This window comes from Mustela erminea, chromosome 2 (genome assembly GCF_009829155.1).
Source record: "Mustela erminea isolate mMusErm1 chromosome 2, mMusErm1.Pri, whole genome shotgun sequence".
NCBI classification, from domain to species: Eukaryota; Metazoa; Chordata; class Mammalia; order Carnivora; family Mustelidae; genus Mustela; species Mustela erminea.
This window is the reverse complement of record NC_045615.1, coordinates 58,594,145-58,612,417: the sequence shown is the minus strand read 5'-3', so window position 1 is coordinate 58,612,417 and position 18,273 is coordinate 58,594,145. Positions and strand designations below refer to the sequence as shown.

Sequence of the window (18,273 nt, the reverse complement as noted above, 5' to 3'; positions counted from 1 at the left end):
TTGAAGGTTGAGGTTAAAAGAAAAACAAAAATTTTAAAGTCTTTGTCCAAGGAGCCAATAAATTCTTCTTTTGAGAAGGTTAACTCTATTGCCAAGCCTATGGATCGTAAGTAATAACAGATGGCACTGGACAATCAATGTGTTAAGTAGGGCAGTTTGGAGTTTTATCTAAACCACAGAGGTAATAATCAGAATTGTAACCACTTGGATTGTCTCTGAGAAGATAGTAAGATAGGGTATGGAATCTTGAAAATTAACCACTGGGAAAGCCCAGGGAGCTTAATACTGTTGGTAATTTAATTGGCCATCTTGTTCTCTACCAACACAATCAAAAGGGCAACATTCTCACTAAAACACTTGACGCAGGAAAAAGGAAAAAGCAGCTAAAAGTACCACGGTTTCAGCTAGTTCCCACTCTTTCATTTAATATTTCTTTTTCTGCCTGTGTAGTGCACTAGCCTGACATTCTTCTTTGTTCTTATGGGCATATATCTAGCTTCCTCCCACACATCTCTTGCATGGCAAGAACGGTACAGACTCTAAACATTATTCTTCCCTCACAGATGTCAAAAATGCATGAGCATGCAGGGCGTGCTGGGCTGTGGGTGGCAAAAAGGGAAAGATCCAAGGCAGTCATAGGCAATATCAATTTCTCTGATGCAATTATACACGTCCTCAGTACTCCTAAGGGGGCCGTAATTATAAGAAATGCCTCTTGCTTCAGCCAAGCAGCCAGCTCCATTTCAGTGCATACCCACCGCCGTTAGAGCCCCATGTGGAGTACGGTGGCAGTTACGGCCTTCACACCGCAGGAACTTAAACTTCAGTGGTGAAAAAAGGCAAACAGGTGTGATCAAAGGAAATTACTTGAAACTACATTCTTTGAAAAATAATTCTTTTTCAAAAGCATTCTAAATACAAACAGTGCTTCATCGTAAATTCACAAGAACAGATACTACAAACTTATAAAGCATTTACACATTGGTATTTCTGTGCAACTTGTTGAGATTAGTAGATGTTGAATCATGCACTTTTTTTTTTAAAAAAGATTTTATTTATTTATTTGACAGAGAGAGATCACAAGAAGACGGAGAGGCAGGCAGAGAGAGAGAAAGGGAAGCAGGCTCCCTGCTGAGCAGAGAGCCCGATACGGGACTCGATCCCAGGAACCTGAGATCATGACCTGAGCCAAAAGCAGCGGCTTAACCCACTGAGCCACCCAGGCGCCCCAAATAATGCACTTTTATTTAGAACTTTTGTTTCAGCCCTTCTAAAGAAAGGTGGCAGATGTTTAATTAAACAAATTAATAATAATAATAATGATGATGAACTTCAAATTAACAATTTATTTGGAAGAAAAGAGCGTGAAACAGTGGTGAAAATGCAAGCAAGCAGCAGTTATTCTAGAAAAGGCACATACGTGTAAAGAACCACTGAATTTTAAAGGTGAAAATGAAGAAATCTTCCATGCTATCTTCCTCAATCCTTTTAACCAAAGCTTCAGTGGCAATCTTTTATTCGATCACTAAGAAACAGGATAAAATCTGAAGTCTTGTGCATTTATGTCTATTTGAAGTACATGTGTTGGGAAAAAAAAATATCTCTATCCCCCAAAGTTGCAATATCTGAAATGTGACTGCTGCTTCCGAATAGATCTGCATCCCACAAAACTTTCATGCAGCGGGTGACCCAGACTGCAGCCTGGGAAAGAGACTTACTCCAGCTTTCTCTGCCAATCCTTGAAGATGTGATACTGATCCCCAGCTTTTGTGATCCCAAATTTAATCATCTTTACAGGAGGAATAGAGGAACTTACGATTTAATGTCTGATTGTATGTATCCTATGATTCCACAAGAAACAGTTTTCACAGGTCCTCAGAAATGCAAACTGTAAAATCAGCAAAGAAATTCAGTAAGAAGAATTAATACCCTCATCTGACTGGATTTGTGATTTCCCTACAGGGGAAAGCTCTCTACCTCCGGAAGGGTCAACTTCTCATACCAGTACATTACCCTCAGTCTCAGTAACAATGCCAGGAAACAACTCCCAGTTTCAAGGTATGACTTCTGTGTGCGTGAGTAGACATGTGCTTTCCTTGATCCCTTCTCACCAAGAAAACCTTATGAATCTTTTTTTAACAGTTTTATCAAGGTATAAGTGAAATACAAAACAAAACTGCGTATCTGTGGTAAAGCAAGGACACAAGGAAACTTTGAAAGTGATAGACATGTCTATTACCTTGATTATGGTGATAGTTTCACAGGTATAGGCATTTGTCCAAACTTGTCAAATTGTATACATTAACTCCCTACCAATCTTGATTTACAAAACAGTGTCCTTTCAGAAGGAGGGTTTTTGTTTTGTTTTGTTTTGTTTTGTTTCCACTTGAAAACATCATACCTAGAAATCACAGAGGCTTAGTTAAGTGGGGTGGTTGGCGGGGGTGTGGATTGTGAGGATTGGCATACATTAACCAAAGGTGACCTATTGTTTTTCTTTTTTAAAATAATAGGTACTGAAGATGCAAAAAACGCAAGCTCTTCTTCAGCCAACCCCTCTTACTCCAGTGAGTAAAAGACGTTTCTTCATCTGTGTCAACAAATTTTCAAAATGTTTTAATGTGGCTGAGAACAGAGAGGATTCGATTATAGACAGTCTTTTATCAACTTTGTTGAACCTGGAATTTCATTATAATCCTACCTAATTACTGCCTGTTTTGAGAATTTCCTGCTGTTGGGTCTGGTTTTAATGAGCACACCTTTGGGATTTTTTTTTTTTTACCCCAGCATTAAGCGATTACCACCAAGGGTCAAGGTGAATGGATAAGACTAGTCTCAGATAAGCCAAAGTGCATAGGCAGAGAGATCCATAAAGATAAATTGTTCACCTTCACAGAACTTTACCTTATGTTAAAAATGGCCTTTAAAGAAATGCTCCATTTTAGCCGAAACATAAATATATCATGTAACCTATGTGTGTATTCTAGGACTAAATAGAAAAAAAAAAAAAAAATCCACTCATTGCCCTAGAAATTAAGAATGAGATGAATGTATATGAAGCAGATGACAAAAGATGATCTAGATTTAGGTAAAACCATCCCATTCAAAAAGTCACCACTGCATTTATCGACCTGCTAATTCATAGCATCTTCATTTTTGGAGGCACTCATGATCTCACACAAGGTCTAATATGAAGCATATATTTAACTATAAAATTGGAAGTAGAAGCCATCCTACAGAAAACTGGACAAATACGAGGAGGACATATGCAAGCCGATGAGAATACTCAGTAAACTATCACTATCACTATGGCCTCTGCATCTCTGGTTGTATGACTATGACAGCTCTGTCTTTTCATCACCGTTGTTTTCACCTGGGCAATGACTGTCACAAAAGAAGACCAGATGCTAAAAGCCAAACCAAAACAGCAAGACCCTCTTCTGAATAAAAACTCACCCCAATTTACTGTCACAACACCACTCCCCTAAATGTGTGTGCACATACACACGTACATCATTCTTGAACCATGTGCTCATTTTTAGAAATCATATCTATCCTGATATGCACTTATGTCCACTTATGCTATTTTATGCCTTTTCTAGTTCTAAGATATTATTATGGAAAGATAAGCCGTAAGTGCACTGGCAGAGAGCGCCATAAAAATGAACGGTTCACCTTCACAGAACTTTACCTTATGTTAAAAATGGGCTTTAAAGAAATGCTCTGTTTTAGCCAAAACATACATATCATATACCATGCATGTGTATTCTACGACTGAATAGAAAAAATCCACTCGTTTCCCAAGAAATTAAGAATTTCTGAATTTTTTAGGAAGCCCACATCACAGCTAGAGCAGTTCCAGTGCGTGATAGATGATAGATAGATTGATCGATTGATTGATCGATCGATTCTGGTAACCGTATTATAAAGTAGTAAAGAATACAATGTGTGAATGTGGATTTATAGTATAGAGGACATCTTCTGCTCCTCCAGTCTTCCATCTCCTCACTTCTTTAGTTTCTAAGAAGGTGAGGAAACCAGCTCCCCTACGTTCGGAACTTGATTTCAAAAGGCTGCAAGACTGACATCAAGTGGATACATCAGAAATGACAACTAGAGGGAAACCTTTGAATCAGATACATCTTTGCTGAAAATATAGTATGTTTAATAGAGTGATGTTTAAAGAAGGAAAGATGCATGCCTGCTTTTGTTCTGTAAATTCTTTACTGTTAAATTCAATAGCCACTCTAATTGCCAACGTCTTCAATACTTTCAGGTATTATTTTGCCAGTGGTGATTGCTTTGATTGTAGTGACACTTTCTGCATTTGTTCTTGTGGGTTTGTATCGAATGTGCTGGAAGACAGACCCAGGTAGGTAACAGAGTTTTGTTTCATTTTGTTTTTTCAAAGGCGAATGGACGTTCAGTCTAAACTTGAATGTAAACTCTTCCAGGGTTACAGAAAGAAATAAAATGCCCTATTGCTTGATCACAGAAATAGAGGGGAAGGGACAGAGAAATCCACTGAATGCTGATGAATGGATTGATGATGATTACCTGCTGGTGGCAGATATTATCAGATATGGACAAAGTCTTTTTAATGAAAGAACCCTCGTTTTGTGAGTGGCCAGGGGATTATAGTAGTTAACGGAGGCATAAAATGACATATCTTATCTGTAGTGAAGAATTTTTCCACTTCCATGTGACAGAGAATAGAGGTAAGCATTGCTAAGAACTTAGGTGATGGCCCCACACTCTCATGAAGGGCATTCTGTGATGTGGGCTGTCCCGGGGGGGCAGAGCTTCCTTCCAGGGAAGGTTGTTCCGTGATTGTGTGTTTTGTTGATTAATTCAGCTCCTCAGAACTAAACATGATTGCGATTTTTAGTGGGTTTTAAGCTTGACAATTCTTTCTTATCCTCCTTAATCTCTCCCATGGCATTTAAAGTCTTTCCTCGCTTTGTTAAAAGTCTTTCCTTCTCTTCTTTACTGCTGCTCTCAACTATAGAGAACACACAGAGAGATGCTGGAGGGGAGGTGGGTGAAACGCGTGTGGGGATTAAGGAGGGCACGTGTGAGGAACATGGGGTGATGTATGGAAGTGATAAATCTCTAAATTCTCCTGAAACCCAATGTATTTTTTTAATATTTATTTATTTGAGAAAGAGAGAGCATGAGTTGAAAGGGCAGAGGGAAAGGGAGAGAGAATCTCAAGCAGACTCTGTACTGAATGAGGAGCCTATCAATGGACTCATTCTTACCACCCTAAGGTCATGACCTGAGCTGAAACCAAGAGTCGACACTTACCAGATCACGTGCATCACGCCGGCACCCCAAAATTGATTATTTTTATAAGATATGCAAGCCATACTATTTTTTACCCCATAAAGAGTGTGCCCCCAGGGCATTAAGGGATGCTGTTCCTGCAGCCATTCTCCGCCATGCACCACACAGAGAGTTCACAGCACAAGCGTGACAACACAAGGCAAAGTTAACACAAAAAAACCAGTAGTGTTCATTTTAGCTCTTATTGGAAAATGAGCAGAAAACAAATAAATGCCTTTCCTTTTGAGAGTTCGTGAATAAACTTCTTAATAATGTCTGAAATATGTTTCCTTATTCTATTTCCAGAGCGGAAATAGCAATTTTATAAATCAGTTTACTTTCTCTAAGTTTCGAAACCACCAGTCCTATCTTTTATGGGACATTGACCATCCAAGTTGAAGCCTGTGGGTGTTGAGTATGTAGGATAGGTAAAAAAATTAACGTGCTAAATCCACTTGTAAAAATACCCTACACTGAAAGACTGCTTTGCATAAGAAGATTTGCAAATAAGTTATTTGAAAAGTTGACATTTTCTTTTTTTTTTTTTTAATTTATTTTATTTATTTTTTTTTTCACTTTAAATTTTTTTTTTTTAATTTCCAGCATAACAGTATTCATTATTTTTGCACCACACCCCGTGCTCCATGCAATCCGTGCCCTCTATAATACCCACCACCTGGTACCCCAACCTCCCACCCCCCGTCCCTTCAAAACCCTCAGATTGTTTTTCAGAGTCCATAGTCTCTCATGGTTCACCTCCATTTTCTAATGAAGAAGATGAATTGGGTGAATTGGATCATTCAGGGAAAATAAGTATAAAATTTCTACAGCTATGGAAAGTTATTGTGAAGGCATATAATACTTTATAACAAAGTTCAGCAATTGTACAATTAGCCAAACCTATTTGGTTATTGTTAACTTTGTTTTCCAAACAGAAGTTTCACAGCATTGTTATTAAATTAGCACCATTAAACACCTACAGTTAATCTCTCTTGAAGTATGTGGGTGAGACTTCATCAAGTTCAGAAAATTTGTAAACCCTCTCTGCTCTGTGGAAGACAACATGAATCAGAGATTTCGGTATGAAATTAAGCTTATCTAGATAATGTTGACAGCAGTCTGAGCTTTAACTCAAGGAAGAACAGCCTATATGCAGAAGGTAATCTTTTGGTGTGCATCTATCTGCTAATGAAACTGAATTACAGTATTCTGAGGAAAAGTATTAAAACAAGCACGCAAAAAAGTATCAACTCATTCTGAAATAGGGTTATGAGCATCACAAGTGATATCATACATAACACTTAAAATAGGAATAAAAAATGCTGTTAAAATCCTACTGATGTTGGGAAGACAAAGTTAGATCGAGTTAAAGAATAGCATATGGTGCCATGAGTTGAATCCTAGGGATTAAGAGTCATGATGGCATATCTTAGCCAAGGTGACAGAAATAGAAGTAGCCAAAATATCAGTGGAAATCAAACTCTTTGTAAAACAATGATGGTCACCACCAAGAGAATTGTATTTAAAGGGCATATCCCAAAGACAAGGACTACATTAGAGGTGAAAGGAAATCCAAGAGATAAAAGCTGAGTACCTATGAAATAAAACCACAAAAAATTGGGAGCAAAACAGGGGGGACCCTAAGCAATTACATTAGTTTGCTTAAGGCATCACAGACTAATGATGCAGGGTTTGACCACCAACAAAAGCTCCCTAACATCCAAGGCTTTGTGAAGAACGAATCATTCTGAATTCTCACTCTATACCCCAAATGTCTTCTGTCAGACTCTGGTGGAGCAGCCCAGCAAAACAAAAAAAGATTAGTTACAGTTAGTAACCTCAGTGACATTTTGAGAGGCCAAATCAGTGGGCTCCAGATGCAATTAGAAGCAAAGTCTACATTGTTGTTCACCACAAATACAGTGATTTGTGTCTCCAGAAAGAGCAGTGTATGAAGGAGAGCCAAAAATTCAATTCTCTGGTATAAAAAGGTAATGCAATACTTTGAGGAAAATTTTTTTTCAGAGATACTGAAATTAACTGAGACATTTTCTAGCGTCTGTGGGATGTGTGATAATGGATAGTAGTTTCACATAACAATATGAAACTATAAGATTGAAATTAGTCCAGAACTAAATTCAGTGGAGTTGGCCTACTTAGGACTATCCCAAGAATGTATCAGCCGTACCTAAGGAATAATCAGAACCATATCTGAGAAAAAGACTAGTGGAGCTGGAGGAAAGACAAAAAAGTTACAAAATGGCATCATAAACATCTCTGCCCAGAAAGTAGCACAGGACTTGGGGTTGTTTTTGTTTGTTTTTATAGTCAAGCTCCTCACAGCTCTAATAACTGTTCTTTCCTTCCCTAGGCACACCGGAAAATGGAAATGACCAGTAAGTAGCAACATCATTTTTTTTTTCCCCAGAAGCTCTGACCCTGCCTTTTATATAAGGGGAAAAAAATTAATCTTCTACTTAACACATTTTGGGTTATTTTTTAAATAATCTGTGTAAAAAGCCCAAGAAACAAGGTTTGGCTCTTTGTCAGAATTCCCTGAATCAACAGAGAAATTCCAACAACTAAAGAGACATTGCTCTAAATCTTGGATATGGTAGTAAAATGAGAAATCAAAAGGTAAAATGCAGGGGCGCCTGCCTGGGTGGCTCAGTCGGTTAAGCGTCTGACTCTTGATTTCAGCTCAGGTCAGGATCTTAATGTTGAGAGATCAAGGCCCATGGGCTCCATGCTCAACAGGGAGTCTGCTTGGGGTTCTCTTTCCCCATCCTTCTCTGCCCCTCCCCCCACCTGTGCTCCCTTTCATTCTTTTTCTCTAAAATAAATAAATAAAAACAAAAATAAAGATGAAATGCAAAGATAGAAGAATGAATATAAGTAACTATAAGGAAAAATCTCAAAGAAAACATACTTAGAGTTTAAGAAGAGCTTTTCCAGTGAAATTTTCAGTATATTTATCACAAGGGATAACCATGACTGCACCATGAGACAGCTCTGAGTGGCTTTATCTTAGCAGTAGATGGTTATTCTATTTTGAGTTTATCAAAAAAAAAACAAAAACAAAAAAAGCAGTTGTCACCAATCCAGCCAGCTGTTACAGTCAAGGTTCTATAAAGAAATAAATTGTTTTAATGTCAAAAACAAGTTTTGTAGTTAAGACTTCTTTGTTGACCCAAATTTGCAGCCTGCCTTCATGTAGTCGTTTTTGTATGTTCATCGAATAGTGGACTTTAAAAATAATATCCTTAGGTCATCTATCCTTCTTATGTATTCAAACTGGTGTCTCTTGAGATGTCCAAGAAACTAATCTGGGTTTGAAACTGTTTCGAATGTGGGAAAGGATAGGTGGGAACTCTTGGTCAGAACAGACACTTTACTGCAGTAGCCATAGCTTCATGAAAAGAGCTCCCCAGACCTCGGCATGGGTCCAAAAGGCTGGGAAACACCCCTATGTCTTCCCTTTCATAATGCAGGACTGGAGACCTGTGAAATATGGACCTTGTGAGCAATGTTTCACATGACCCCGTTTTGTGTTTGATTTACCTATCATTGCTTAACTGTATGACAGAGATTTATTGGCTTGATTCTAGAAGTAGAAAGTGCTATAAAGGTATATTATGTCTGTATGTAAAAAGACACAGGTTTGTCATAGAAACACATAAAAAATATATGTGCTTGCATATCTTCTTCATTCTGTTTATATCATGTATATTTTCTTTCACAGACATGCAGTGTTAATTACTGTGGTGCTGACTTATATTTTCTGTTCCAAATAGACCTCAGTCCGATAAAGAGAGTGTGAAGCTTCTCACTGTTAAGACGATTTCTCATGAGTCTGGTAAGCTCCCAGATTGCTGATTAGCTGCAAATGGTTATTTCAAAATCTATCTCGGATTTTGTTCAGGTGAAACATGATCAAAAAGCATAATTTCTTAAGAAATAGACAATAGGTAACTCCCCACAAAGCAAAATTCTCCCCTACGGAAATTATGAGTCCTAGAAATATCATTTTTAGTAAGATCATTGGACTATTGTACTTTAAGAGGTTGCTTTTTATAATATATATGAATATGTTCCAAAGAAGGGGTGATGACTCAAAAGATTTTCTACTCTGTGGTAGTAGCACAAAGGACTTTAATGGTTTTTATTATTGCTGTTGCTTTGTTTTATTTTTGGTAATGACTACGTATAGTCAACTGGAACCCGTATTCATCACGTAAAATAAAATCCTACTTTGTATTATATAAAATTATATTGTATTATATAAAATTTTATATAATTTTAATTGAGCTTCCCAATGAAGAGGAAATACAATCTCCTGTTGAAAAAATTTATGTTTATTTTTCCCAATTTCCTACATTTTTAAATTGGATTTGAAATGTATAAATTTTCAAAATATAGGTATGATTTGTATTAATTATATTTGCATCAAGAATAATGAAAAATGAGGTGCTAAGTAAACATGAAAACGTATTTAAACATGAAAAAGCATAGATTTTTTTCTTGTTTTGAGTAGACCATAGATTTAAAACCTCAATATTATAAAACAGATATATAAAAAACAATTATTCTCTCTACAAAACAATCCATGTGGATCTAATTTAAATAGCAAGTTACATGAATACTTTCACAATATTCCACTCCCCATTTTACGCATACAAAATAGTGAAAAAATACAGATACCTGGTCAGGTGAAAGCTATGGAAAAATAAACTCCATTGTATATATGTAGCAAAAAAAGCAATTTTGTCAAACAAAAAGCAATCAATATTGTCCCAATTCAAGAGCAAGATAACCAACAGTTGAATGTGGTCCCAACTTTAGGTGGAAAATTCTAATGAGAATAAACTACAACATGCAGACAGAGAAGCCTTAAAATTTGAGGGTGCCCAGAATCTGCAGACATGCTCAGACTCCCCTCATGGGAGTCAATTTCTTATGAGAAACATTCTTCATTCTTATGTCTCCTCTACGCTTTCTATGCATACATTTCTTTTAGTCCCACACAGTTCTCTTAGAGGTAACTATCTGAATGGGCAAAGGAGTAAAATTCATTCATAAGATAATTGGAAATCACTTTCAGGTTTCTCCTGATTATTCACCAGTCTTGACTAAGTTGCCAAGCCTATTTTACCAGGTCAGGAAAGAGCAGCCTACATGTGAACTAATCCTAAGTAAGGATCCTAAATGTGACCACCCCATTTCCCAAGAAAAGCATTCAGAATCTGCCTATAGCTTGCAAGAAAGCATAACAATAATTTTGCATGCTGTCCTTATTTCCATGGGGATTTAGCAAAACACATTGCAACCTCAGGGCTCTCCAAGCTATGGGAGACCCTGGCTCCATCTAAGAGGCCCTGACTATCCTTGTCAGGAGAGGCCTGTGATCAGGGCCACCTGTCCTACCTCCCATTTCTACCAGGGAAATGACAACTGATATCAAATTGAGGATTGTGGGTGGGAAATTCCAGAGAACCTTGTTTTTCGGTTGCAAATTTAATATCTGAGTCTTCTTTAAGGTCCAGGGAAAATTCGACATAATCTGGGTTTTCCCACTCCCATAATCTCTGCAGTAACAAGTGAATAGTCCATGGAGGGATAGTTAAGAGGACTCTTAGTTCTCCAAGATTCCTTTTCCTCATAAGTAAATTTTCAGGTCACAGGTCCAAGGAGGAAATATCATCACAGGAATAATAAAATCTACTCTCTGGTCTTTTTGTTTCTGCCAGTCTTAACTTAGGAATCATACCTCTTTTAATGAAATAACCTCTCAATGGTCAATCTACCTGATTAACATGGAAGATATTTGGTGGTAGGGCAAAACTGAAATTGCTCATTCAGAGTCAGTTTCAATTGCCTAGAATTAATAATCTAAAACATAACTATCTCCAAATGCTGTTTATACTACAATTTTTACTAAAGTCTGCTTCCTGAAACACTCATCAACAAATCTCTGTTCACTTCCTTTTAAATGTATTCAAATATGCTTTTTAAATAAAACTGTGCTCACTACATTCAATAGAAGTTACATTGTTATAATTATTTTACCTAAACATCTTTTGCGTGACCATCACATTTTTCCCAAAATATAACTAGAATAAAATCTGAAATGAGAAGTTTGATATAAATTCAGGCTTAGCTCAATTTTCCACTATCTCCTATTTAAAAATTTTTAAAAATGTAGAAAAGAATTTGATAGAATAAATACCTGTCTACCCAGGACTCTGAATTGATGATTATTACATTTTATGTTATTTGCTTGTGGCCTAAGAAATGAAATGTTAATGTGCCTCAGTGGTAACAAAATGAAATTTGAGCTTCAGTGGCCAAAAGAACTCATTGGGTTGGTCAGTACTTTAATTTATAAGCTCTGGTTTTCTATCTCAGAATAAATTATGCCATTTTGGAGGTCAATAAATCATGTTTCTAAGGAAACAATGCTCTGCAGCAACCCACCTACAGTGGAAATGCCAGTGGGTGCTAAAGTATCTGGATTTCCAGAAGCCTCCAAGAACCATGATTGTTGTTTAGGTCATTTTTTCCTAGTAAGACAGTTGCTTACTCCAAAGCCTCCTCTAAAAAGGCCATGGTATTTATCCATCAACATTTCTTGCTTTCTTCTACAATGTTCTTTCTTAAACGGGTTCTTCTGCTAAAAATGTAACCCATAAATGTTTAAAATTTGATTATTTGTTTTCTTTAATATGAAAGAAAACATTTGCTAGAGTATAATAGGAATCTGCTTTCAGAAACAAATGAGCACCAAACATGGCAGATCAAGGAGTCCTTTATGAGAACATACAAGATCCCACTCAACTGTAGTAAGAAATCTTGCTCAGTTAAACATCATCATGCCTAAAAAAAAAAAAAAAAAAAAAAAAAACCATCATCATGCCTGATGCCGAAATGTACATGCGACAAGGATGTATTTTAAACATGATCCCCACTTGCGCATATCTCAGAAAGTGAATATACATGGTCTTATTTTTAACATCAAAACTTTAAGAATTACGAAGAAAATCTGCTCAAATTAATGAAAGAATAGCTGACTTCACAGAAGAAACAAAGCATAATATCTTTGAATTTAGTTTTAAAGCACTACTTGATTTTGAACAATTTGGAAGAAGAAAAAGCAGATCTGAATCATTATAATATTCCTCTGCTTAGAAAACTGGTAAGTTTGTATTATCTAAGATGAAGTTCAAACACTTTAGTATGTCTACAAAGGCCTTTTGTGACGCACCAAGACTTCTCTTGCTCAGTCTGTGAACCACTTACTAACTCATATTCTCCAGACATCATGCATCTCCTGCGCCCTTCTTTCTTGCTGAATTCAAGCTCTTTTGAAGGAGAAGATGGTCCCTTGGTCCCTTTTGTCACCCTTTCCCTTCTACTACTTCACCATTATGGTAATGACACATTATTAGCATATTACTAGTATGCCAATACTAATTAGTATGTTATGGTAATTATTAAATGTACAGTCACTGTTTTGCTTATTTATTTTTACAAACAAAAAAGAAATGTGAAGTGTGAAGATGAGCAAGAAGATCAAAAGATTCAGAAAGTCATTCACAGATTCAGCGTCTGCCTTCTCAGCTCTTCAATGTTTGGCCATTCCCTTCATTTCCACCAAAGCTTCCTTGACTGTCCTTGGTGTACGTAGTCTCTCCCACTTCTGAACTTATTTTTTCATTTGGCAAATCAACATGTATCATTGCCTTGTGATATCTCTTCATGGCTTACACCGCCATTTTAATATTAGACCAATTATGCATAATAGAGAATAGGGAGAACTAGAGAATAGAAAAGACTTAAAAATTATTCATGAAATCCAATGCAATGCAATCACTGTTGGCATTGGTGTATCTCCTTCTAGTTTTTTTTTTTTCCCCCTAGGTAGGTGTTTCACTCACTTTTATCATACACATCATTATTATAACTTATTGGATTCATACTGTGATTGAATCTTTATCATATTTCTATTACCAATTAGACAGCACTTAGGAGATATTAAGAACTGGATTGATTTTCATATGATTGCTTTAGATGACCCTGACAAACAGTAGGGGTTCAATAAGTGTTTATTTTTTTCACTTCTCATTCCTGTCCTTCATAGCCATGGATTACAGGAAGTGCTGTGTTTTCTGCAAAATAATGATATGAGCAACGAGTTGTTCTGGAAGGTGTCTGGGAGGGCTGTCACTCTGAAAGTGGCATCTCTCAGAACACAGCACCGAAGGGGTTCTTAAGGGCGTCTCAAGTTTGTTCTCCTCATCGGTCTCTGGCACTATTATCACCGTGATAGTGCTGGTGACAGGTAACATCAACAGAGTTCCCAGAAACAGGTTTCTAAGTGACATATAAAAGCTGGAGCAAAACAACAACATTTATTCTCAAAGCCAGAAACTTTGACCCATACTGCTTTTGTATAGTATGACTGATGTTGATAGTTGAACTTACCTGAAAGACACAGGTAGTGTGAACGTGTTGATCATGGAGTCAAGGGCATATAAAAACACTTGGAATCATCAGCTTCCCATCAGCCTAGGTCAATATTTATATTGGCTGATGGAATAATATGATATTTTGAGTAATATGCCCTGTGCTGCTCTGTATATCACCAAAGGGTTTATGTTGGCCTCTAAATTCATTTTTACAAAAGTCTCTCAATTATTTAAACAAAGGAACCATTCTAATGGCTTCTTTATAAAATGACACTTTAAACATATAACATAGTTTTGCTTAGGCTCAGGGAAGAAACAAAAATCTATACCTCATTCCCTAGGGTGCCTCTCTTGTTAACTCACACACACCCCCAATTCCCAGGGAGTTAGTTAGCATTGCTCCTTTAAGGATGATGTTGATGGTGGAAAAAAGCTCATAAATCTTGCTGAACAGTTTCCAAGCAATACCAAGAGAAAAGTTGTGACTCTAATGACATTCTGAAGGAAAATTGGACTTTCCTGGGGAAAAAAAAAAAAGCTAAGAAACTTTATTTTCATCTTTCACTCTCTGAGCTCATAGATCAAAACATATCTTCTGTTTGTAGGTGAGCACTCTGCACAAGGAAAATCCAAGAACTGACAGCTTGATGAATCCTCCCCACACCTGGGCAATAAATATGTAAGGTTTTTTTTTTAATTTTATTCACTGAGATGCTCATTAGTATCTGCTTTGTTAGAGTGCTGCCACTTAGATTATTTCAAAAGACTTTTACAAGCTGAAAAGTTAATGGTTTGTGTCAATGAAACCATCCTTGTCTATTTGTCCAAAAACAAACTCCAAGAAGCCTTGCCAGAGGAGTGCATATGTTGGGGGCTGTAGAAGATTCTTCCAGTTGCCTTGCCCACCTCAGAAATGACACAGTTCACTCGGCCTGTTGGTAATGTTTTCATATAAAAGCAATTTGCCTTTACCTCGGTTGGTATATGCACGCTAACAGTGGTGGTTAGACAGGGATCTATAGCTAACAGAAGATCCAAAATGAGAATGCTTACAAATTTTCAGTTCATTGCAGGAAAAAGATATGACACAGCAGCTGCACAAGTAAAGATATGCATCACGGCCAAAGGCTGGTTCAGGGCAAGGGTTTCTGAGAAGGCAGGTGGGAGGCTCATCTGTCCTCACACTGTAAAGACTATACCAGGATATACTTTCTCTGTGGATGCAGGAACCGTGGATGTGTACACAAGACAAGTCAAACAAGGTGATCCAAAAAGGTAGTCTCAGCTGGGGTTTCTTATACCCAGCTGGTCACAAAGGCATATTGTTGCTGTATAACTACCTGAGGGACAGAGTCCGCCAGTGTCTCTATGAGAACAGATGCAAATGAACAATCTCATTATAGCAATTGTAAATCAATAAGTATGTGAAATCTTCTGAAACTATGGTTATGAACAACACTGTTATTCTGCATGTCCTCTGCTTTGTCCAGGAATTAATTAGTGCAATGCAGATTCACTTCTTATTTCAATAAAATGTCTCAGGCCAAGTTCTTGCATTGTGGAATTAACCCTCTCAGTTTAGCATGAGATTGTCTTTTTTTTCCCCTAGAATTGGGTAAAGAGGTCTTCTTCTGATATTAATTTAGTTTTCACAAGAAACACTGATTAAGTGCCCTCACAATTAGTGTTTGTTGCTTTTTAGAAACTGAAGAAGAATTTATCCTTTGGTAACTAAGAGTAAAAGAGCAAAATACCAAATAAATATGTATATGCCCAGAATTGACCTGACCACTATGGTAGGCACTCTGGGTAGTGTCCAGAGGGAGGACCATTATTGTTGTGTTCACTCCCCATGCTTACTATCCAGCCACTAACACAGGACTATTACAGACACATAGAGAGTGCTTGCTGAGTAAATGATGCCTGCCAATGTTTCTCTGGTCAGTAGCAGGAGATAGAGACAAAGCATCACCATCCAGATGTGAATACCAGTATCACAATCCTATCTCTTTCTAGCCATCAAAGTGGATTAGAAAAAGAGGAATCAGAGTCTGCCTATCCTTTTGCATTGGGCAATTTAAGATGCAAAGTTTGAGAAGTTGAGAAATTTAAGTTTGTTGAAATAGGTGGTCCAAACCTACCTAGGGCATGGAAAGCTTCCTTGCATACCCACTATGGTTTCTTGGCAACCTTGTGGCTAGTAAAAAGATGCTTTCTAAATTATCAAAATACTTAACTCTTTGTGACTAATCATCCAATTTAGAGAAATACAAAATCTTCTTTCTAGTCAGAAAGAAAACTATACAGAGATAAGGAATATTGGTGACCCAAACAAGTTTGACAAGATAAATTATCATACAGTTCCCATTCCTTTCCAATTTTTTGTAATTAAAAAAACATTGCCTAGCCTTCAATTCTACATCTTTCAATTTGGAGAAATAAGTAGCTTTTGTTGCTCTTCTATGTAATTTTGGAATTATGTAACAATGTTCTGAAGAATAAAGATCAGAAAGTAAAGAGAAGAAACAAGTTTGACATGTCAATCCTACAATGCATCTTACTTTTTTTCAGTATGTTTCTCTTGGCAATCATTGTACTTTTAATGTAGTAACCAGTAAGAATGACTTTCTAGGTTATTAATGAGAAATCAGGTTTCAACTCAGAGATTCAGAATAAATAGGAATATAGTCATCAGAACTAGGAGATTTGGGAATAAAAGTTGAGAAGTCTGGATCTGTATGCAACAGCAAACACTGATATGGAAAGTTCACAGTGTTAAAAATTTTCATCTCAAAATCCAATTCCAGAATAATTTAATGCTCAGTGCTTCATATATTGATCCTCTATTTTGTGCAGAGCATTATATTTAATGTGATTTGGCAAGATAGACAAGACTTCCAAAATACTTGTAATCTATGATCTTTGCCCTCTGCAAAGCTTTGCCTAGTGGGAACATGACATCACATTTAAGAAATAAGATAATAATAAAGAAAAAAATTAAAAGCTATGTGAGCATGATTGATACTGATTCATCAGTTCAAACAGATTCTAAAATCTCTGAGACTTTTATATCAACAATAGGAAGATCGATAAGGGTTTCAAAAATGTTATCCTTTCACTGCAGATGCACTGCTCTACTTAGGGATCCTAACTTTTTAAGCATAAGAAAAGGATTATTTTAGCCAAAACTTTGCCAGTATAATTCACTTTTGTCCCAACTACTAGCTGGTACCACCTTCAAAATAGCTATTAATGCAAAAATAATTTGTGTTAAGTTTTGGAGACCACCAGAATCAAAGATTAGAAATATATTAGTGATACGCATGTCTATGTATATATAGATATATCTCTCTCTATATATGATATAGATATATATATCTCCTCATTTATAGTGAAAATGTGCTATTATTTTCTTCTGAGATTAATTCTTTTATGAAAAGGAGTGGTAAGGATAACAAAGCTAAAGGAAATCATTTGCTGTCACAAAGAACTTACACCAAGGCCAGACTTTCTATGCAAAAATGTGCAGCAGTCAAACTACATTCTTTTTTTATCATTGATGCCAATAAATGAATAAATTCGTCCATAATGTTTGTGGAACTGGGGACATTAGCTAATAGTGTCTATATGTGGGAAGATGTATAAGGAACTAAACATTTAAAAGGAGAGTAAAAGAAAAATTATGTATATGTTATTAAATAACTGATTAAAAATTTTTGTTAAAACATAAACAACATAAGGAAATTCAATGGAAAAGATAGGAATTCTATCACACCATGACTTAAAACATTCAAACAAAAAGAAATTATCATAAAAAAAATTATGAAATAAAAAAACAGGGGTACCGGGTGGCTCAGTGGATTTAGCCTCTGCCTTCGGCTCAGGTCATGATCTCAGGGTCCTGGGACTGAATCCCCCATTGGGCTCTCTGCTCAGCAGGGAACCTCCTTCCCCCTCTCTCTCTGCCTGCCTCTGCCTACTTGTGATCTCTCTCTCTGTCAAATAAATAAAAATAAAATCTTTAAAAAAATAAACTGGGAAAATGTTTGCTATAAATATGAGGCCAGTTAACTAATATCTTAAATATACCATATACCAAAGACATTTATACAGATTAGGAAGTAGAAAAATGAGCAAAGGCCAAGAACAAGCAATTCATGGAGAAAGAAATAGAAATGGTAATATAAAATTATAAGAGTTACTATAATAATGAAAAAATGTGAATTAAGACCAAAAAAATTATAACCTTCAATTTAATTAAATTTTTTTCCTTAATTTTTAAAAGTCATACTGGTGAAGCAAATAATATCATATGCTGCATTTGAAAGTATAAATTAATCTTTCTGAAGAACAGTATTTTCACTAAAGGACTTAAAATATTCAGTTGTTGCCTAGTAAATTCACTTCTAGGAAATTTTCATAAGGACATTATTTGAAATGTGATTAAAGGTTAATATACAAAGAATAATAGTGAACATTTAGA

The 18,273-nt window shown here is 36.4% G+C and overlaps 1 protein-coding gene and 1 long non-coding RNA gene across 4 annotated transcripts in view; one reads left to right on the top strand and one right to left on the bottom strand.

The window, feature by feature from the left end:
- EMCN (endomucin) overlaps positions 1-18,273 on the top strand; it is a 135,253-nt gene that overhangs the window by 76,988 nt on the left and 39,992 nt on the right. For all 3 annotated transcript variants that reach the window (XM_032333003.1, XM_032333002.1, XM_032333004.1), the window contains 6 exons: positions 1,963-2,058; positions 2,514-2,567; positions 4,277-4,372; positions 7,697-7,721; positions 9,120-9,181; positions 14,396-14,469. In XM_032333003.1, the coding sequence (XP_032188894.1) occupies positions 1,963-2,058; positions 2,514-2,567; positions 4,277-4,372; positions 7,697-7,721; positions 9,120-9,181; positions 14,396-14,430 (368 nt within the window). In that variant the 3' untranslated portion in view covers positions 14,431-14,469. The remainder of the gene's footprint in view (positions 1-1,962; positions 2,059-2,513; positions 2,568-4,276; positions 4,373-7,696; positions 7,722-9,119; positions 9,182-14,395; positions 14,470-18,273) is intronic.
- The window catches only part of LOC116584527, a 53,653-nt gene that overhangs the window by 20,287 nt on the left and 15,093 nt on the right, over positions 1-18,273 (bottom strand). Inside the window, exon 2 of the long non-coding RNA XR_004283220.1 lies at positions 14,120-14,309. This is a non-coding gene — a long non-coding RNA (uncharacterized LOC116584527). The remainder of the gene's footprint in view (positions 1-14,119; positions 14,310-18,273) is intronic.